Source organism: Corvus kubaryi, unplaced genomic scaffold, assembly GCF_017639235.1.
Source record: "Corvus kubaryi isolate FWS band 111438036 unplaced genomic scaffold, C.kubaryi_AGA036_p1.0 137, whole genome shotgun sequence".
In the NCBI taxonomy this organism is placed as follows: domain Eukaryota; kingdom Metazoa; phylum Chordata; class Aves; order Passeriformes; family Corvidae; genus Corvus; species Corvus kubaryi.
The window spans coordinates 4,657,548-4,680,237 of NW_024580671.1; the positions used below are offsets into that span (position 1 = coordinate 4,657,548).

General features: G+C 37.0%; 1 protein-coding gene across 4 annotated transcripts in view; it reads right to left on the reverse strand.

The window, feature by feature from the left end:
* The window catches only part of OTOGL (otogelin like), a 95,016-nt gene that overhangs the window by 52,842 nt on the left and 19,484 nt on the right, over positions 1-22,690 (reverse strand). For all 4 annotated transcript variants that reach the window (XM_042017673.1, XM_042017674.1, XM_042017675.1 and 1 more), the window contains exons 15-25: positions 21,321-21,466; positions 19,610-19,733; positions 17,806-17,983; positions 16,752-16,876; positions 14,732-14,941; positions 13,731-13,896; positions 12,601-12,675; positions 12,014-12,066; positions 11,189-11,351; positions 7,608-7,715; positions 6,223-6,361 (exon numbers count right to left, since the gene is read on the reverse strand). In XM_042017673.1, the coding sequence (XP_041873607.1) occupies positions 6,223-6,361; positions 7,608-7,715; positions 11,189-11,351; positions 12,014-12,066; positions 12,601-12,675; positions 13,731-13,896; positions 14,732-14,941; positions 16,752-16,876; positions 17,806-17,983; positions 19,610-19,733; positions 21,321-21,466 (1,487 nt within the window). The remainder of the gene's footprint in view (positions 1-6,222; positions 6,362-7,607; positions 7,716-11,188; positions 11,352-12,013; positions 12,067-12,600; positions 12,676-13,730; positions 13,897-14,731; positions 14,942-16,751; positions 16,877-17,805; positions 17,984-19,609; positions 19,734-21,320; positions 21,467-22,690) is intronic.

A 22,690-nucleotide genomic window follows, 5' to 3' on the forward strand; every position in this document is an offset into this window, starting at 1 on the left:
TTTCAGGAGATTTTATGGAAAGTAAGAATTTGTTTGGTTGTGGTTTATTGGCTCCGAGTTTCTTCTGAAGGAAGTTAACATTTGAAATTACTTCTAGTGAGCTTGATCTCGGAGAAGTAAAACATCTTAGCCCAGATTTAGTGATAGCCCAGATTTCTTTGGGCATAAATATTTAAGTGATTTTGGAGAGCAGAGAAATGCCTTGGCATCAACATGTTCTTGCTCTATTAGTTTCCTGTGCCATTTTACTATGGACCTGATCTCCAGATAATCAGTGAAAACACATTAAGTATGCAAAAATTATTTTAATTTACACTAAGAACCATCTCTTATTGAAAGGCTTCCTTTGCTTTGCTGGTGCACTAATTTCTTCTTTACCTTTTCAAAATTATATGTACAGTCCATGTCACTTTATTCGATCCCTGTTTTTGCATCCTGTACTAATTTGTATCAGCAAATGTTCTTCCCCATAGCTATTAAAACAACAGAGCAATATTGCTTGGAGTCAACAGATGGCACTGAAACACACTGTCTCAGTTTGGGAAGAAATCCACATGAAAGTTGGGAAAAATGTTATAGGAAAGACAGTGGGTGATCCTCTTACACAGGAGAAAAAAGAGAGGAAAGGAATAGTAGTAGCACTTTTTTTTCCACTGATATTATAGATTTTTATTCAGCTATTAATAAAAAAGGACCAAAAAACCCATTTAGGAACTAAGAACCTGAGAGCTAAATTGCTCATGCAAATGCACATTAATTTTCCTTCACATCTTCTACATGGCTGCAGATTATTTTCACTCAAAATATGGCAAAGAAGCTTTCAGTACACTTGTAAGATATGATCTATTTCTAGCTTTGAAGCACAGTTGAGTAGAAATGGAGGAGAGCAACAAGACTGAGTAGATTCACTGATGAAAATTCAAGAAGACTGAGATTATTCTAGCTTCTGACTCATCCTCAAACAACTTCCAGATGTTTGTTAATGCATCCATGATAACTCTTTCCTATTTCTTTAAAAGTGAATTCTGAAAAGGATACACCTCAGGCAGAATAAACTCTCAACTCCAAAAAGATGCATTACAATTATGTATACATACACATACGTATATATACAAGCAACAGGAAAAACATATCATGATATATTTTCTTTATACATTGGGGTTTTTTTCTAGCAGATTTTACTGCAATATAGAGCTGTTGTGTCTTCTGAAGGTTTGCAACAATAAAGTCTGAATACTTTTTTTAAAATATACAGATAATAATGAAAACACATGACCGTGAATATTTTATCTACTTAAAATAGAACCTTGTTCTAACTCAGTGTTTCTTAATTTTGAAAACACTAGAGAGAGATCACTGAAAAAGTTTTGATTTTTTTTAAGAGAACTATATTAAAAGGTTTGAGAAAAAATCTTTTAAAGCAGATTTCCTTTTGTTTCATTTACTTGACTTTGCCTGCTCATGTACCATATTTAGCTTTTGCACAGGTCATATTACTGCAATCCCTTTCTAATTAAAAATGAGACCTTCTGCAGACTGAAGATTTGGGAACATTTGAATATTTGTTTCCAAGTGACACATTCTGCAACATGAACTATTCTGAATTACAAATCAGCATCAGAGTTGGTGGTGTTAGTTTTAATATCTAAGCATGTATTTATATGTGTTTATATGAGACCTGTTAGTCTTGTTTTATTAATAAGTGCATTATAAATGTTAATATTTTATCACTGTTGGTGGTAATGATAAAGTGCAACAGGAAATAAAGGACAAGAGCTCCGGCACACGATTGCAGGAACTAGAAAGCTGGTATGTGCACAAAGCTTTTATGTTTTTCAAAATAAAAATGTTAAGCGTGTTCATTTACACTGCTGAAGTTTAGTTTTTATACATTCAGAAAAAAAACCCCAACAACTCATATCCTAACCTAAATCAGAGCAAATTTAATTCACAGTTCCCATAGCTCACCAACACCCAGAGTCAGAGGCCATAAACTGCTAAGCAGCACCTCCAGGGGACTGGCCCAAGCATCCCACCCCTTCAAACACAGAGAAGGGCTGGGGGTTACTGCTGCCACCACAGCTCTAAAACAGCAGCACATCATGCTGGGTTTTCCTCATCCTGTACTGTGCTGGATCAACAGACCATGAAGCTGTACCCACCAGAGGTGCTTCAACTCAGGCAGCCTCTCTTACAGTGAACTGCCTTTTCAGACAACAATAAAACATTTTGGGGTCATACAGCCAAAAGGCTGTTGGGTGATGAACACTAACCCAAAATCAGAAATTCAAGGCAAAAGGTCACTAAATGGCAAAGTTCTCAGAAAGAGAATCCAAATTTTGAATCACACTATGCATACACAATCTCCAAATTGCCATTCTCATGGTAAGAAACGTTTCCCCAAGCCTTTTCTGGAAGCCCTCCATGCTAATCTGCACAAATTGAAAGAAATCTTTCCTTTGTTGGAGAATAAAAGTGATTCATTCACTGCATAATTTAATGGTCTGGAGAATCAGGTGGAGGAGGCGGAAAGGCATGTGGAGGTAATTGAGTCTGAAGTCATTGATCTGAAGAAAATGGAACCAGAGCATAAATCCATTGCCAAATGTAATCAGATCTTTTGCTCACAGAAGGAATAGAACAAATAGAAAAACAGGTACAGCTGAAGACAAGATGGAAAGGGATGTTTCCCAGAGGGAGCTTGCTATTGACCCTTACAGATCTTCCAGAGACTCAGAAAAAAGAGGGCATCCAGAAAGGTTTCATCTGAAATCATGGGCCTGATGAAAAGCAAACTGTTGGTATTCTTTGTAACTAGAGCAGGGCAAACTATTCACAGTAAACGGTGTTTTCACTGAAATGTAGTCTCCCTCTTTTTTGGACACAAATTTTCACGCAACACATCACTATTTCTACACTTACACAGTTACTGCTGCTATAAACAATTTGACAAGTGTTTTAGGTGGAAATATTTTGGTACATCATTTACTCATGAAACTACATGCTAGAATGTGACTTGAGGATTAAATATGTTAATTAAAAAATTAAAGGTATTCTGACTGAGACCCCATGCACTGCTTTATTCCCTGAAAAAATGGAAATTACTTTTAGAGTCTGGTGTCCAATTTTAAACATATGTAATTTCAAATTCAACATTATTTATTTTCCCATTAAATCTTCAAAATCTGTTAAAAGAAACTATTTCTCTTAACTGTGAATAGTCAGCTTGACAACATTGATTAACCATGCACCTGCAGCTTCAAATCCACTGTAGGGTGACTAACAGCAAGAAGAATGTATTTATTTTACAAATAATTATTTTTAAAATGTATTATTTTACAAGATATAAATAATGAGAGAGACCACAGAAAATATTTAATTCTACAGATTTGCAAATTTCATGGATCTACAGTCTGGCTACCTGGCACAAATGATGTTGAAAAAAAGCTGCACAAAATATTACAGATATTCAATAAGGAAGAATAGGATAAATGCTACTTCTGACTCCTCAGATGTGTCAAATGAGTAATTGAAAATTGCTGCTTTCTGTGTGATTGCTCCAGTTTATGCCCAGCCATCATGTAAAAAATTTACCAGTCAAGATAAATATATCAGCAAGTAATGGCTAAAAGATTATCAGTACATCAGCCAAGCTCTGTATTAAGCATGCTAATAAAAAGTACTATTAACTAAGAGCTTTGAACTTGCTTCAAGTTACAAAAGAAGGGGAATGCAAGAAAAGAGTTCCCTGGCTCTACTCCCCAGGGCAGTCCAGGTATCTAGCTCTCAGGACATGTCAGCAACAGCAGAATCATTTGGGAAACTGTTCCCAGTGGTTCCTGAGATGATGCATGTTTTGTTAAATGAATTTAACAAATGGTCTCTCATGTAATGTCTCCTGACCCAAAAGAGTTACATCTGCACTTCTAATTGGCATAATGCTTCAATTATTTGATCAAATGGCTCAAATGGTTGTTGCTTTCATAATCCTCCAACTTTGGCTTTAAAAGAGCTTTCATGATTACATCAAAAAAGCTTAAAATGGTGACTTTAAAATGCTCAAACCCCCAATGGCAGGTGAAAAGAAGAGAAAATATTTTTATTGCATATTTTGAAGTTAATACTAATCTATTAAATAGGAATACTTGAGGATAAGAACTTAGTTATGCTGACCTTCATCTTTCAGGATATAGGAACGAAAGAGTCCATCCTTTTCTGTGCTTTAGGACCTCCTTGACAACCTACTAAAGTTAGTGGAAATACTTCAGTGCGGAGTTTGGAGTATTTTTTAAAAGGCAGATGAGCATTGCAACAGAGCTCCTTCTCATTTGAGAATATTCTGATGGGTAATTTATCCCTCTAAACTCTTGCTTGAAGTCTGCCCCAAAGCAGGTAAAATATTTTTTCTGAGAAATATTACTATTAATTTTTCTGAGAATATTTTTTCTGAGGAAAAATTATCTTCTTCACAGAAGAGAACATGTCTGAGGGGCTCCAAGTGCACTGACCTTACAAGCCTTAATGAAAATGCTGAGCTGCAGGACTAAAAACCACCACAAAGAGAGAAAAAGGCCAACACTTGTCATAGAAAGACATCAATTTTACTATAAAAGCAGAAGTCTATGAAATAAGTAAGTGGAAGAAACAGATGGCAACTAGTAAAAAGTTTGCCAGAAAAATAATCCCTTTTCTTGGGGAAAGAATGTAGCATCATCAAAGACAATAAAATAAGACAATAAGCAAGAAAATGGAAGAAAAAAGATACTTAAATATTTTAAAGTAAGAAACTGTTTGACTTTATCATTCATATTTCGACTAGCAAAATGAAGTGTTTACATGATCTACACTGATAAACGAGGCGTAGTTTCTCACCTTAAATGAGTTTGGGAAAAAAATAAAGCTTGAAAAGCTGGAAAAAGTCTGAGAACTCTGAAAAGCAGATCTATGTAGGCAGCATTTTCATTATTTGTGTCATGTTCACCTGAAGAATGGCCCATTGGCAGTGTGCCACATGCCTTATTATCTGGCTGTCAGCTTTATTCTTGGACGCCAAATGCTCCCTATGGTTTGCTTCCAGATAGGTTCTTTCTTACACAGCAGAGTGACAGGTGATATTTGATTGTAAAAGCCAAACATTCCAGTATCATACTGAAGTTTGAAAAAGCAGCATAGATTTGTTTTACAAACCTCTCTTAATGAATGGCACAAGAATTAAGAAATTACAACCCACCTTTCCACATCATCATACCGGCAAGATGATTTTACAGGTAAAGTAACCCGTATTTTTTGCATCTTAAAGGAGGAAGGCTTGTACAAAGGTTCACGTATCTCTAAGAATAAGAGCTCTTTTATCATATATGATACATGCCAGGAGTTTGCTATGAGGTATTATTATCTTTTTCAAATCTCTCTATTTACTTTTTAAACACACTCAAAAATCTGGAAACAATGTATTTTATTTCACAGCAGTGAATACTCTACTAAAGCATACTTGAAATAAACTATTTGCAGTAGTTCTTGTTGAGAAACTACGCTTTATTCTTAAGGTTAGACAGTCAGAAAAATGAGTATTCTTCTAAACATACTACTGTAACTGAGAAGACAGTCTTAAAATAGCAACAATTGTAATAAACAATAGTGGTTTTAGTAAAAGACTATATTTTTTAATGTCAGTAATGGTATTTTTAAACAAAAAGCTAGCAATGTACTCTAAATGTGTGCTATGAGGAACATTAGCACGTAGCTGCCAGACAATTTCAATGAATGATTTCATTGTTGAATTATGAAATCATTGTGTTTGATATTATTAAACACATACAAACCAGATCTCATGCAGATCATGTTCAAGAAGAATTTCAAGCAGCCTGAGCTCATCATTAGCCCTAGGCCAAGAAGGGCTTATAGATAATTATTAAATAAATCTATAGCTTATACCTACTTCTAGCAGTTTCTATTGTGATATTCTTTGTTCATTGTGACAAAAGCATGGTTAAGCTAAACCAGAAAACATTGATTTTTCTTTTTCTCTAAACCACATAGATATGCAAGAACACGCCCAGGTACCATTTTCAAACAGATGAGTACAAAATGTCATTTACAGATTCTTCTTTCACATCTGTTCTACATCTGCTTTCTTAATGTTTGTTTCTATAGCTAAACTCTTGATGTTCAAAATATTTGTTGTCTCATGGACACAAGAAAACTTATGACCAATCCTCTTACCTTTAGCAGGTAAGTTTGGCAGTCGCTGACATAATCATACTCCAGTCCATCAAAGGTGTAATAGTGTCGGTCTCCATAGATGGTGCACACAGCAGGACAGGGGTAACTGGTGCAGTTGAAGACGCCTCTCCGACAAACACTGCAAGGAAAACTAAAAATCAGTATCTCCTCGTAATGGCAGTCATTTGCTGTATATTTTCAAGAAAATGTTTTCTTGTGGTCTTTATTTCAAATCATACAGAAATTCATTAATAGAATAAAATTCTCAGACCTTGAAACAGAGAGCTATACTGTGGATTGCTTCTGAAAATACTGGTGATGCCATGGCAAAAAAAGTGTTGAACATTTTGCCATCAGCCCATACGTACAATAAAAATGCATTAAAAATAAATGCAAAATCTCAAACTTTGCATGGCTTATGCAAATATTTCCATCACTGTCTCCGATATAAATAAGGCACAATGCCACAACATGCTCCTTCATAAGACACCAATCGTCTATTTTTTCTAAATTTTGATAAAGGTCTGCAAATTTTCGAAGGAAAATACTTCAAGTGCTACCTGTAGGATTTCAGGGTATCAGACATATATGGAATGAGTTTAAGAAATTAACACTGATATTTTGCAAGATTATTTTTCCTGTCACCTACATTCAGTGGCTCACACAAACTTGTATGAAAGTAGTACTGGCATCCTCTATTTTTGCTTTGTGTACGTGTAAATGCTCAGTTGATTTGCCAGTGCAGTTTTTAACTGATCAAAAGCTGCCATGCCAATTTTTTTTCATTATTAAATACACACTTAACTGAACATAGATATTTTGACTACCAAATTAGCGTGGATGAAGAACTGTTTTGTGCCCGCATGAATCAGGTAAATCTCCTTTAAAAATATGCTGGGTGCTAGCTCATTTTTCAATTCTAATGGAATTTTTTTTTCAATTTGCTCATGTTCTCCCTATACAGTCACTCATAGTAACTGGTAAATTACACTGCAAACCATCCAGTTCTCAAAGAAACAGACTATTTACTGCTGTCATACATTTAATATCTCTCTTTTTCTCCTTGGTTGTCTTTCATGATATTCTACTCTGCAAAATGCCACATGTCTTCATTTCAGAGACTAGCAAATATGTGTGGAATTAAGCATTTCTTCTTGACTGCTTTTTAACTTGGATACCTTCAGCTTCCTTTTTAGATCTGAAAAGGCACTCACTCCAAAGGCTTCCTACTTATCCAAGTCTATCAGTAAGCCTAATGAAAGCTATATCCTGTAACTATCTATAAACAATCAAAACTATAGTTTTGATTTTCAAAGTACATTTTCTGTATCAGTTTCACTTTGGGTCTAGATCCAGATGATTTGAAAGTATGCAAATGAACTCACCAGGTGTAACATGGAGTAGCTATCACTTCTCCTGACAGAAACTCCCTGTCTTTCCAGGTGCATGGGCAACTTTCAGGAATATAACATTTCCCTCTGTGCTCAGCCATCCTTCAAAATAAAAGAATTATTAAGATGAAAGAGTAAATCCACAAGAAGATCAATATAACTGAATGTGTAGTGAATTGTTGAAACCCCAGCAAGGCCAACCAAACCAGTCTTCCATCCAGCCAAGGAAAATTGTTCCCTCAGCAAAAGCTGTCCAAATCAAATGATCTCCACTGTGCACAGCTGGAGACCTTGCCAAGCTCACTGCTGCAGCTCTCCTTCTATCTGGAAAGGGATATGTTGATGTGGGCAGCAACTCCCATGCATGAGTGTAGCTAGTGTAGGTATTTCTCTCTGAAAACTGCAGAGCATCTGGGTACCATGCGAGCGGCTGAGCTGGCAGCCAGATTGCCCTTCCCTCTCTGCTGCTCTCTTGTCCTGCTGTGCCAGGAAAGCAGCTGGACTGGTGTGTCTGCTCCTCTGCACAGACAGCACCTGTCCTGTTCTGAGTGCAGAACAGTGAGCTGGCCTATGGCACCTGTTGCACACTTTATGAAGCACAGTGATGGAGGTTACTTGCCTACACAAGGGAAGCTGAAACAACCAAGGTTAAGAAAAACAGGCATTTAATGCAAAAAGTGTCAAATCTAATTAGATCAGTAAGTGACCCAGAGATATGGTCAACCACATTTTTGCTATCTCATTTCCACCTATTTAGCAATGTGAACTTTTATAACAAAAATTGTGGTAGCCTGTTAACCCCCTGATTCTGTATGTTCCCCCTGTTCCCTCCCTAGCCTTGGCCACTCCCTCGGTTTCTCCCTATTTGCTCCTGTACCCCAACCCCGCCCAGGGACCGCCCCTGGGCCCCTGACAAAACCATCCGACGCCCAGACCACGTTGTCTCTCTACCTCTGAACATCGTGGGGACGAGATGTGATTAAAGCCATCTCAAACCCTCGTGAGAGACCCTTCTCTACCTTCTTTACCATTCACTACGTTGTAACGCTGCTGGCTGCCGGAGCCAGATCGCAGGGCTGTCCGAAACGGACTCCAGGATGCCACTGATCGCATGGCCCTAGGAAACCCTCGCTGAGCTGTCAGGCAGCAGCAGCCTGCTAGGCAGAGTCCAGCAGTTACAACAAAAAATGTTGCTGACACAACATTTCATCATGACATGTGGCTCAAAGTACAATCTGAGATTGTTTCACTGGAAGTTGAAAGGAATATACAGCTTAGAGTTTTCTTCAGCCCATTACTAGTTCATTAAACAGCAATCAGCTTTAAGTAAGAGTCAAGTGTTCAGAAAACTTCTTAAGGATGGGAAAGCATCAGAACAGATGGCTTGGGATGGTACTTAGTCTCTGTCAATAGAAGCAAAAAGTCTCCCAAGAATAACATCGGTATTGCTGGTGCTGCCTAAAGATAGGAGATTAACTTAGCCCCATGAGGTCCTTTTCCGTACTACTCTGTGCTTCTGCAACTCAGTTTAGCTCCATATCTCTAGCTCAGTGTAAGGGTGACTTTCAGTGTATCTTTGGGTGATGAATTTAGTGTCATTTACTGTCATGGGCTGTTATATTATTCAATTTTTAAAGTATACCAGAGACTTTCAGTGTTTCTAATTCTTTTATCACCTCTTCAACTACTGACTAAAAGAATGAAAAGCTGTTGTGCAAGAGCTTTAACAGAAAATGTAAACCATTTTTACTTTAGGAAGACCATTTTTTGCATACTAGAGCCCATCCTTTCATGGGTTTCCAAAGAAAAGGGTTTCAATACCATGCACAAACTGCTCTACTTTATAAGCACCATAAATACCCAGGATGCTAGAATAAGGTGCCAGACTCCAGGAGAATTCAGGATTCCACCCCAAATTCTTAGATCATTCAGTGAAACAATGGGTAGTGGTAGAAATAAGATGGCAAAGGAGAACCAAAGAGAAGAATGCCAACTTAAGAGAATTTTAAAAACTACATTACAGTAAAATGTCTCAAAACAAGTTTTTAATGACTTGTCCACTTAGATTTAATAGCAGGAGATATATGCTTAACATTTTCTTGCATAAAAAAAGAGACCTTCTTAAACTAACTTTTAAGATAATACAGCTGGCCCCTTCTTAGCTAAAACCATACTCACTTTCTGGAACCATGAGCCTGAAAGGCATAATTTAGTACAATTTAACAACAAAGACATTACTAACCCTACTAAATATTATACACTTACTTTTCAACCTAATAGCAAAAAGAGTGTTTATTCTCTTATGTAATAAAAATAATTCATGTGTTTTACTCTACCATTTGAGAGAAATTTAGAAATTGGCTTGTTTGTACTCCTGTTATCATTTATATTTCAGAAAACAATCAAATAATACTCAGTTTGAAATGCTATGACTGTGAGAGCAAGACTTTAGCTCTGTTTTTTAACTTTTATTTTAATTTCTTCTAATTTTCAAATTAACTTTCATGTCAATACTGCTAGTTTATTTTCATGCAAACCTTTCATGGCGATATTTCAGCAAAAATTTACTAGTTTATTACTTCTAAAAATTCATGCACTTTTTGTGTTAAAAATAATTTTTTATTCCTATAACACTAATGGTTCTGAAAGCTACCTTCTCAGTTGAGGTAGAGATTTTGGAGGACTACAGATTACCAGGCAAGAACTAGTGAAATCTTAAATAGCTATGCATGAAATCTGTACCTCCACCAGCACTTAGTCATCTATGAACATGACAAGGTGCTGGAAGGGGACTGGTGACGGTCTCATTTATACTCTGATCTGTGCACAACTGATACACTGTCAAGAGACCACTGGCTACACACACAGTGAAATAAAATGGAAAGCTGAGAAAAAAAAAGGAGCACTCCACCTGAGATGAGCAGCAATTACAGCAATTTGCACAGCATATTTGACTCCTCAATCTGCAAGTGCATGCAGGAGGTGTCAGGGGAGGGAATGGAAACCAATGGAGGGAGTGAGTGGTGGTTGCTCCTGACACAAACTACAACAGAAGTGTTTAGATTTTATGCTTGGGTTTGACCCTTGCCAGTCTCAGCAGACTGTTTCCAGGCACCAAATACAAATGCACAAGCTGAGAAAACAAAAAAAGAAGAATGAGGGGAAATAGGGCAGAAACCTGCCCTCCCTGCCCCAGGCTGGGCATCAACATTGCAAGCCTGAGTTGAAATTTAGGTGAGAAAATGACTTGGGCAGCAATAAGCAGGAGCACAAATGGTTTTCATCAAAATTTTTTGTCACGTTTGCTTTCCCATTCAAATAAACTATACTCTGCAAGTGGTGGAAATCACCTCCTGTCCAGACAGTCCCAAATAGCAGCCAGTTGGACTGGGAGCAAGCTGGATAGCTGATGGCCTTTTAGCCGTTACTGTGTGTCTGCGACAATTTACAGAACAATAGTTTCAAAATTAGAGGTGTGATACCACTGGTATTTAAAAAGCAAAAAAAATATGCAGAGTTGAACTGTGGAAAATATGTACTTGGCTTGTGCTCCAGGTTGTTCCATCAAAGCTTACCCAGGGGGGCAAATGCAGCCACTTGCACAGGGTGGTGATGGGACACAGGAGAAGTTCATGGCAAGGTTTGCACAAGAGATCCCACAATTCACACCCGCTGCTGGCAACCCAGGCACAGGAGATCTGCAGTCATAGTAGATTTTTCCTTCAGGGCATACGTGAACTTCAAATGCAAAATGCAGGTTAGATAAAATCAACTGTTCTTTTACGCTGAAAGTTTTCTATTTGTTATTGCTCACAGTCCATTTATTTGCATACAAAGTGAGGTTTCATTACAGTTCGTATACAAATGCAATCTGAATAATAGTCTATAACATAATCTATATTACAGAGATATAAAATTAATATATGTTCTAATGTAAAAAAACAGTAATATTAAGCATCTGGGTGTATGCATCCTGGATCTGACACACAGTCCGTTCTTAAAGATGGAGCAATAATGCCTTAGAAAAAATCCTTGCAAGTGGCATTCTAAATCCACTAGAAATACATTGAAAATCTACTTTCTAGAAATAAAGATCTTAAGGCTTCCTAAACATGGATAATGAGCCTGATTATAGGTATTCCCATGAGAACACAGACCTAGATGTCACATGCAATCATTTATTTCTTTTAATTTCCCAAGTGACTAAGTAGTACAATTTGTGCTACAGAAAAAGAGGAAAAAAACCCCAAGACTATTTGTGCTCCTAACCTCCTATTTTAAATACGTTGTGATGTAAAGTATCTCATATTTTAAATACATATGAGGAGAAAACCAAAGTACTATTCAATATCAAATTCTCTATTTGTGCAACTTTTATATGGGACAAGACTGTAAATTACCTATGTTTTCTGTAGTGGCTTCAATACATTTCACTGTTCCATTCAAACATTGACTAGAAAAGAAAAGGAAACCCATGTTTATTCAAGGGAAAAATGTTTTGTAGTCACCATGTTAAAAAAGATTATACAATTCAACCTAATTTAAACAACAGAAATCAGGAAGAGAAAGTGGATTAAAATCCAAAATCTTGAGTGCTGCTCAATATTTTGTTGGTATTTCCTAACTGCTGATCTGTAGTGAGGGCCTGAATTCGTAGTTTATGTACTACATTATTTCCTAACTTCCAGCAAAATAAAAAAAAAAAAGGTGAATATGTCAATCCCCGTGAGAACGGAGGGCCAGGTGATTTAGGATGCAGGCAGTATAACACAAAACCTTATTCACCGTGGCTTACAGAATTTTCCAGGTACTTTGTTAAAATAATCAGGTACATAATCCAGTTTATACTAGACTCCCTTTTACTAAGTGTGCAAAAAAATCTTGATACAATAAACTTTCAATATACATGAAAACAATTCTCAAACCACTTAAAGTAGCATCCAAAGTGTGACACAAGAAAAATAAAACTCTTGGCACTCAAACCTACCAGGAGCCTGTTGGCATAGGAAGGATTTCTCCAGGCTGGAGGGCTTTGCCTTTGTAATGACAATGACAGCCAGATCTGTTAAAAGAATATTCATGCATTTAGATACAAAAGCAAGATGAAATGGGATTTAAGGGCCATCTATTTATCAAGCTATTATGATAAGCAGGACTTATCACATAATAACATATAACATAATTATTCATTAACTCAGTCCTTATATGTACAGTATTCTTTGAAAGACAAAAACTTAAAGACAACAGTCAGACTGTATTGAAGTCAGTGGTAAAACTCTTATCATCTTCAGCAAAGCCAGGATTTTCCTCAATCTCTCTACTTTTAATTTGCTGTTTCTGTGCATTATTCTAATAGAAAGGACTTCTTCTCAGTTATGGGAGTAGAATGGCAACATGCAGTTCCTGCTTAAAGTGTTGCTAAAATCATGAGATAGAGCAGTTATTATACAAAATCCACTAACTCTGTCTGTGATAAGAGCCAGATGGGTTAGAAGCAGCAACAGAATTACCTAGAAACCATGCAAAAATATGCAAGTAAGAAGCTAGTTCACACTCTTGAATAATTTGAAACAGTCTTTATCCCTACAGTATGAACTTTACTGATCTTTCCAAAATATATTTTGCAACGAACAGAAATTAACTACCCACGGTGATAAGCTGTAAAATTTTGGTATGCAACATACAGAAACTATTTCCTCTCATTGAACATTTCCTCCCATTAAACTGAAGAGGTTTGTATTGTGAGACAGAAAAAAGCTCTTTCCATACTATCCCTTACTTTATATATTGCTGCTTTATAGATTCCTTCTCATTTTTTTAAGTGTTACTAACAAGGTTTTCACATGAAAATGCTATCCCATGAATTAAAAAAATTTCATTACCCTTCTCTAAAGCAGTTTGACATATCTGGTCTGAAGTGCAGTGTATGTGTGTACATGCAGTAACAGGTGAGGCCCCACTATTGATTAGTAAGAAAGAATAAGAAATCTTCACATATTGTTTGTTATCTTCTCTAGGCAGTCTACATCTTAAGGGAAATAGCAGAAAAGCTACTTTAAATCTTGCTGGAAAGAGGAAAATATGCCCCTACATAAATTCTATTTTTTTATTACTTACATTGATACACAAAAGTTGACCGACTCTTCAAAATACTTCCCATCAGGACAATTACATCCTTCTGCACAGTCATCAGCACAGATATTTGCCATAGAAAGTGAAGCACAGGAATGTTTACAAAAAGAAGAGCACTGATGATAAAGCATACCACTATGACACATCACAGCTGGAGGAAAGAGAGGGAGAAAGAAGGGAGAACAGCATAGTCTTAAAATGTGAAAAATAAAAAAAAAGCAATATATCATGTAAGTTCAAAAAAAGCAAATCAAAGTGGTCTCTTGTTCCACTGGGTTTAATTGAAAAGCATGAGAAAAACATGCTGTTTTACCAATTTCTTAAGTTAGACATGTTTAGATTCAGGTGGGTTTGTGTTAAAATAATTCTTTGACTGGAATAGTCTGTTTAGTAAATAACTATATTCTTTCTATGTGTTAAATTGGACATCTATCTAATAATCCAGGCATCCAAGAGAGAAAGAATGGTCCATCTGAGGCTAAGGCATTGCTGTATGGCTTAGAAACAGAAATACAGGAGTTGGACTTGGATAACCCTTGTGAGTTCCTTCCAGCTCAGGATACTTTAAGATTCTATGAAATGCCATGTTTTAAATCATTATGGTATCCTACTTGTCAAATCACTGCCCACCCTGCTCTGCCCACCCTAGAGAGCCCCTGCCAGCCAAGCTCCTTATGGAATGGCTCCATTCCTGCCACTCCCTAACTGCTTTATCTTAGTAGGGGCTTCCATATGACTTAGGGGTTCAAAGAAGGAATTCCATTTCTCTCTGTGACCAACAGAAGGGGCAGGGACTCCCTGTTAGGCAGGTCAGGGGCCCCAGCTCAGATGCCTAATGTAAAGGCTATTATCATTCTCCCCTAGTACATCATTGGTGCAATACCAGTTTCCAGGAAAAAGCCAAACCCTGTATTTTGTGGAGTGAATGAAATTTTTAGACTTTTGCACATTTCTAAAAGATATTCCAGTACGGAAACGTTACTCACCACAGTAAGACACGTGGGATCTGAAGTCAACGATGACGCCGTGCTTGCCGCAGACATAAGCATAGTGTGCCAAAGCATTGCACAAACAGCTGCTTCCACATTTGCACGCGTCAAAGCGGCAGAGCTGGTGGTATAACCCTGGACTGATGTACGCATGGCAGGGAGCAAAAATGTCTTGGTTGATGATATCACAGTGAGATGCGTACCCAGCTAAGAGAGGGTGACATTGTTTTAGCCAGATCCATTTTAATATAACAGTTAGTCAAATGAATAGCATGGAATATTTAAGCCAAACGTAGCCAGCTGTGCAATAAATCCTTGCATTCAATGTCATTCTGTAAAATTCTATAGTTTAAAATAGATATTAGAAGCAACTCCCACAACAGTAAACTCCACTTAAGATAAAAATAACTATACCAAAAAAGTTATGCCTTCCTCTACTAACACGGAAAATTTAAATGCCAAAATAATATATTTCAAAAGAGTAATTAAAAGAGTCCCCAAAGCTTGGGATATGGTTTTCCTACTTGACATTTCATTTAGCTTTAACATCAACAATGGCCATGTACTTTTTGGCATGTGGTCTCAGGAAGTATTACAAAGCAGAGCTTGAGGGCATGCAAATCCCAAGTTGGCCATACACCTTCTAACAGCAGCAAATCCTCCTCCAGCCCTCCAGCCACTGAAACAGACTACCACCACAAGTGGTAAAATAGCTAAGGAACACTGTAGTGTGGATTATATTTAAGCCACTTTTGCTGCTAAAAGAATGCCCCTACCCATCAACCTCCACGTTCATTTCCATGTACACACATTGACAGAAGACTTTCACATTTTATGGAGTCTCTCAGTAAACTAGATTCAAGGACTGAACTTGACTTGGCTGGAAATTAACCTGACAAAATAAGTTATCAAACAAACAATAATTTATTTTTTTTAGTTTCCTCAGATCAATATCATCTCACACCTGGAAAAGATGCCTGTGCTTGTAGCATGGCGTGGATCACTTCACTCTCCACTGCTCTTTCACAGTGATTATTAGAAGATCATGGGGAAGTTCGGGCTTGAAAGGACCCTCAGAAAGTCATGCACTTCACCCTCCTGCTCTAAGCAGCTTATGTTTATGTCAAACATCCCCTTCACTGAGATAGCACAGAACTGAGGGTGAGGCACAAAGGCTCTGAGCTGATCTGACTGAGAGATACTGCTTTAGAAGACAGACCATGAGGAAAGCATAAAAACTCTTAGAATGCCCCACATTGTTAGAGGTTTATTGTTATTCTAGGCTTGCTTCAACAGGCTCTAAATATGGATAAATCCCACATCTTTAGTGAGATCTGATGTCTGAAACACTAAAAACATTAGACTACATTCTGTCAGAATTGGCAACTACAGTCTACCCATTGTCTTCATTAATTGAAAAGAACAGCAATGCAAAAAGGAGACAGTGAAAGTTCAACACAAGCCATAGGCATGCCAACCAGCCAAAACTAAATCTTTACTCAGGAATTTGAACAAATCCAAGGCTCTCATATTGTCTGCACCAGTTTTTGTCAGAGAACATAGATGGAGGATAAAGAAACTTTTAATACAACAAGCAGCAAGAAGCCAAAGACAGGATGTTTGACCTGAACACTGTCTCCTGTACTTTCTTTATCAATCTACAAACATGCATCACATCTTTCCTCTCAACTGGCATAATTTACAGGACCATAGACAGCTAACACTCTACATGTGTAGTAGACAGCAGAATTTAGTACTCACAGCAAGTACATCCAGCACTAAATGACCAGCTATCTTTTATTTATCAAGTACTCACTTCAATTTACATGCTAAACGTATGGAAAGAACGGTCTTTGCCAAAAAAAAAAAAGAAAATTAAAAGAAAAGAAAGTGCACATCTAAACCTGGAGCTGAAATACATGAAATACATGTATGTGAAACTTCTTCACAGAGAAAACAGAAACTATCCCATAATGGTAAGATACAGCTAATTCCAGATTCCCATGTGAAAACATACCATTTTGCTGATTAACGTTGCAAGGATCAACCACAGGAATATTGATAGGCATGGAGCAAGCTGAGGAAACCTTCCATGCATTGGCATGAAGTTGTGGGGTCCCTTCTATCATCCCTGCTGGAGATCTGAAAAGGAAAAGATCAACACTGCAAGCATCCTGCTGACCTTAGGGACTACATGGGCGAGGATGCAAGTTCATTAAAAAGGCTTAGATGCATAGTCACATTGAACAGTCAATGTGCCAAAAGAATTTCCATCTGTCAGGTACAGAAGAAGAGAGGGCATGTGAAACTTTTTCCTCAATATTTAATTCATGTGAAAATGCTCCTGCTCTCAAAGTCTGCCTTCACTTATGCTTAATTCAAGTACTCTGGAATCAGTGGGAAGATGCATTAGAGGAGATTTGGCCTTTATCCCAGTACATAAATGGAGTGAAATGTCAAAATTTGATCTGTTAGCCAGTTTTGGAGTTCTAGAGCAGGGCTGTTTGCATTTTGATGTTGGTTTGCACCAAGTATTTCAAAAGCATTTATTAATGCCAGACAAGTTTTGTGACATTATAGCTTGAGGAACTTTGGAGAAAATAAGGTTAAAAAGTAAGGAAAGTGTGCCCTTCTAATTCAAATATTCCTGTGGTTCAGAATTACATTTTTTTTACATTAAAACTTGATGTGGGGAGGAAAATTGAGCAGTAGTGAACCTTGTGAGGATGATGCAGCTATTATCACCCACTCTTTTTCTCTGTGCTCATGTATTTGCTCTGAAGATAAGGGAGCAACAAGAAAGGAGAAAGTGCATTCAAGTAATATTATCATCCAGTAACTTCTACAAATAATGTGGTAGCTTTCTATAATTTCTTAGCAAAACATCTTAGAATGCCTAAATTTGTGACTTTGATATTTTGAAAAGAGACTACCATTTTAATTAAGACATTTTATATTGGTCATTTTAATGGTTTGTGCATGTTAATGAAATTAAATAATCAGATTATTATGTTCAACAAAACTTTTCACTTGTTATTAAACACGATATAAATGTACAACACACAACTCACAGAAAATCATCCCTTAAATTTCCATTGTATGTTCCACATAGTCCTAATGTTCTTCTCTTCCATCTGACGTCAACTTGAACATAGATCCTTTCTCCATCTTTAGCAAACAGTATCTTCAAACCAAAACTAGTTTTCAGTTGAACAAAGAAAGAAGATATATTCTGAATTTCAATAGCCCCTGAACACAGAAAAAGAAGAAGGTAAACAAAGTCACTGAAACACAACTTCCAGGTTGTACTGATTTACCCACTAAAAAAGAATTTTTTTGAAAACTCAGAAATAAAATTAGAAACTATGCACAATCTCACCATCAGACAAATATCCTCACCCATTCTCCATCTGAGCTTATTTCCAGTAACAACACAAATCAGGAATTCCAGCTACTGTTGACAGTAAAAAAATCTCACACCTTTCTGTACCTGTGAGTTATCTAGAAACCATGTGTGCACCTCTCTTTGGTTTTTTTATTTTAGAAGAAGGCAATGCAACTGCAGGCCTCTGGCAATGAGAAGACAAGACAAAAAAACTCTTTGTTTCTTAGTCTCCAGTGATATTAAAACACTAATTTACAGATCTCTGTAAAGTGTATTGAATCTTTGGAAAGAAGGTTCTGTCTTACCACTATTGACATGACATCAGTACAGCTCCTTCCTTGGACTGTATGTAAACTGAGCCCCTATCAAATTCCCAGCTTTCCTTCCCAGCAAATCCATTATGTGAGGAAACTGAAATTTCACTGTCACAGTATTCATTTGCTATACATTGTGGGGCTACTTGCAGCTGGAGGATTAAAGTAGATCTACTTGATCTACCTTCACAAGCAGCCTCTATGCATGCACACAAACAGACTCAGGCACATAAACCAAGAGAAGAAGATAAAATCCTTAAAGATGTCCTTAGGTGACCAGACTTACTAGATACACACAATTATCAAGAATGTGACACTAAAATATTTTTCATAGATTATATTTGTTGCAGACTCTGGAAAGAGGCAAGAAAGTGAATAGGGACTGATTCAAAAGAAATAAAATGGAGTTACAAATCAAATTATGAAGCAGAACTGTCAACATAGAGCTATGAAACTCATTTCCACAGAAAGTTGTGAATGCCAAAAGAAGAACTGTGACTGGACAAATTCAATGAAGAAAAGACAAAGCTGCAACCACCAGCACAGGACTCCCTAAACTCCGTTTTGTTGAAGGCTGGGTAAGAACTTCACTCTCACTTTACTCTTTCAGAAAGAGACTAAAAATCCAGTAACTGGTCAAAATAAGTTTCAAAATTTAGCAATGTAATTTCTACCTTCAGTGCTTAATTTTATAACATGCTTTTAGGGCTGGTTTATTTTACTATCCTTTCCAAAAATGTTAAATAAGTTGTCTGAAATCACAAAGTAAGTCAGCAGTGAAACCAATACAAATCCCATGGAGCACATGGATTCTATTCCATTCTATTTAGTCAAAAAAGCTTTAAACAAGATAGACCTTATCATCAAGGGCTCTTCACCTCCTTTTTTTTTCTCACTTCCTTCCCCCTAAACACAAACAAAATGAATGGAATTTCTAGGTAATCTGTTAGATAAGAAATGCAAACAAATGAGGGCATATAGAAGAACTGTTTCACAGACAATAAAAGTAAATTTCTATAATTATTATTAAAGTTCCAAGAAGTAAATTATTGTATCCTTTTATAAGTTATGTTTAAAGAAATTCCCTTTTCATAGACCGATATTACTAAAAAGTTTTGGAGCATATAAGGGACAGAATGTGAAGTCTGGTAAAATTCTTCTCCATACACTTCTTACCATTGAGATTAAAAACTTGGTTAGGGACAGTTTGGATTTGACCATATCTTGTGATGGTTACTTGGTTCCTCGCATCATCTTCAAGAACTAGTGTTACAGACTCAATGCAGGCGTGGTCAAAGTTCTAAGTAGAAACAAGTTTCACCATCAGAAACAGGCAATGATGTTAATATTACCATGGAAAACAGAACCAAACAAACGGGGGCAGGGGGACAATCATACAGAAAGGAAATATCAGAACTGTCATCAGGTAAATCAGTTGTAAACTATGGCTCAAAGCATTAAACAAAGCACACAAAATTAAATGTACAACATAATACAACATTGCTTATGTGTAATCTCCATATGGCAGGAGAATGCACTTTCGTTATCATGGCGGTCTTATAGTAAGAGGGCAGAGGTCCCCAGGTACTGATACTGGGTTCAAAATTCCGTATTTGCACGGCCACCCTGGGTACTGCTCATTGATGGATTAAGCAGTGGTAGATCAAGAGTCAGATCCTGTCTAAACCAAACTGCTTCAATCAGAACACAAATGCAGCAGTGCAGGAAAAAGAAACTTTGGCGCACATGAAGGTGTTTCTCACCATGAAATGTAGTGATGATCTCTGATTACAGACAAAAAGGATATAAATTCTCCAGTATTATATTACAATAATTTATAAATATCTGACTGTTGAAAAATGGTGACCTATAAACTATGTCACACACATCATTTTAGTGTGCAATCCAGGCAGAATTCATGAACTTAAATACAGGACAAAAACCCACACAGAATTAGCTGACACCAAGCATCTTGTGCTCCCTGGGGACCCCTCTGTTTTCATATAGAAACTTTTCAAGGTGCCTAGAGTTGTACAAAGGGTTATTACCAGTGGAAATCTTGTTTCTCAGTGGCTACCTAACCAACCATTTCATGCTTGAGGCCACCTGAAATGCAGAAACAGTTGTCTCAACACCTATGCAGGAGAAGGAGGTGCTTACAAAAAAGGCAGAGAGGCACCAGCTCATAATAGTCAAGCTTTTGAAGGAAGGACATGAGAGACGGTCCCATAGTAGGACATTGCTCTCTGCTGAGGAGTTCAGACATCCCTGTCCTCAGCACATGGGCAGCTGTGAGTCACACTCTCAAAGCCCCTTCTCCTGAGAGCCTAACAGCCACATTAAATCCATTCTCACAGGTAAGTACTTTTTATAAGCACCTTTATTCCTAAAGCCTGTTTTTGAATGTCTGCCAAAATATTTTCAAACAAGTATGTGTGGTGACTAATCTCATAGATTTCTAAAAGGCATTGTTCCAACAAATTAAATATGTTATGTTATGCTATATCAAATAAAAATCTAAAGCTACAAAAAAATAAAAGTCTTGCCTAAATAGTGATGTATTAAACCTACAGTGTTGCCAACAGCAGCTTTTCCAAAGCCTGACATCTGTTGGTACCATAACTAAAGGTGTTTATACAACTTTAATATGCATAAATGAGTAACTCTTTAGATTGATCTCACTAAAGTTGCAACAGCTTTTCCAAAGGGCAATACAACATGTAGCAACACAAACAATTACAAAAAAAAAATCTGTGAAATTGTTTCAGTTTATATTTTCTATTTAACATAACCAAGTAGTTTACAGTAGAACTCCTAGAAGATTGCTTGAAATATGGATGGACTCGTTTTTTTCAACATTAAAAAAAAAAAAAAAGAAATGGCTTACCTGTCCACAAGGTGCTTTTTGTAAAGTGATTGTGAATTTGTTTTTTCCAGTGCCTTTTACCAAAATGTACTGGCAAATCCCAAGAAAGGTAAAATGACGTCCATCAAATGTTGTGAAATGAGAGCTGCCTGTGATGGAGCACTCAGCTTGAGAGAAAAAGGATAAAGAATGTTCACTTCCACAAGAATGTATCATTAGTCTGCAAACTATTTAAGAGAGAAAAAAAAACCTTTCTACTGATTTCTAAGCATATAACCCAGGCTAACTTTAATCTATGTAGCTATAATGGCATTTAGAAACAAATTATGCTAGAGACACCTATTTCCAACAGATACCATCTCATAAAGAACACATCCATGTGCAGCATCTTTTGGTTCTAAATAGATGAGATGCCTTTGACAAAAATACAAAAGACTTTTCTCTTTAATACTTTATAAATAAAAATTTACTTATTTACTTTATTTATCTCTTTATTATTCAGAAGTATCCTAGAATCTTCTTTTTTTTCCCATGACTCAGCATGAAAGAGGACAAGCCTCTTTCTCCATCCTTCTAGGTATTATGGCACTGCTTGTTACCACTGGTATGAAGAAGATGCAGGTTTCAGTGTCTGTCCTCAGGGCACACCTTTTTGGGTTTTTTTTCCAGTTCAAATCAGGAATGCACAGCAGAAGCAAGTCTCCAGCTCATCCCCACTTACTGCACTTTCAATCACACCATAGGGTAGCATCAGAGCACATGAACTAGATTCATTTTAGCTGCAAGAGGTGCTCTGTGGGAGCACATCTAACCTGCTCCCACTGCTAACAGCAACTCAGTTCCTAGGGCCAGACCAAAATAGTCGTAATTAACCCCCCATGTCTGCACACAACACACACAGGACATAGAGAGTGGTTCTCAATCTCAGTTGTTTTACATGACAGATCCACAGTGTCAAGCCTTGCTTAGAAATTGTTAAACCTTATTACCTCATTCAAAGAGGGCTCCATAATTTGTAAAAAAATCTCTCTTTCAGAAACTTCATAATATAATCTTGTCTGAGGTACAGAACTATCAAGGAAGTTTCACCACTTGCCTGCTGCATGTTCCTCTGTGTAGCTCATTACAGAGACATGCTATCTTTAAAGATAAGGATCATTATTCAAACATGAACTGCTATTAAGAGAGAGAAAATCCAGCACACAGCATCAGAATGATGGTTTTCTTATTATGTACATTAAAGTTGCACCTAGAAGTGAGGAGATCCTTATACCTGGCCCAGGTACTGCACAGGCAGTAAAAACACACCATCTGTGGCAAATAATACTGAGCATAAACAAGAGATAGAAAACAAGAGGTGGATGTAGCACACTGAGGTAGGGAAGCAAGTG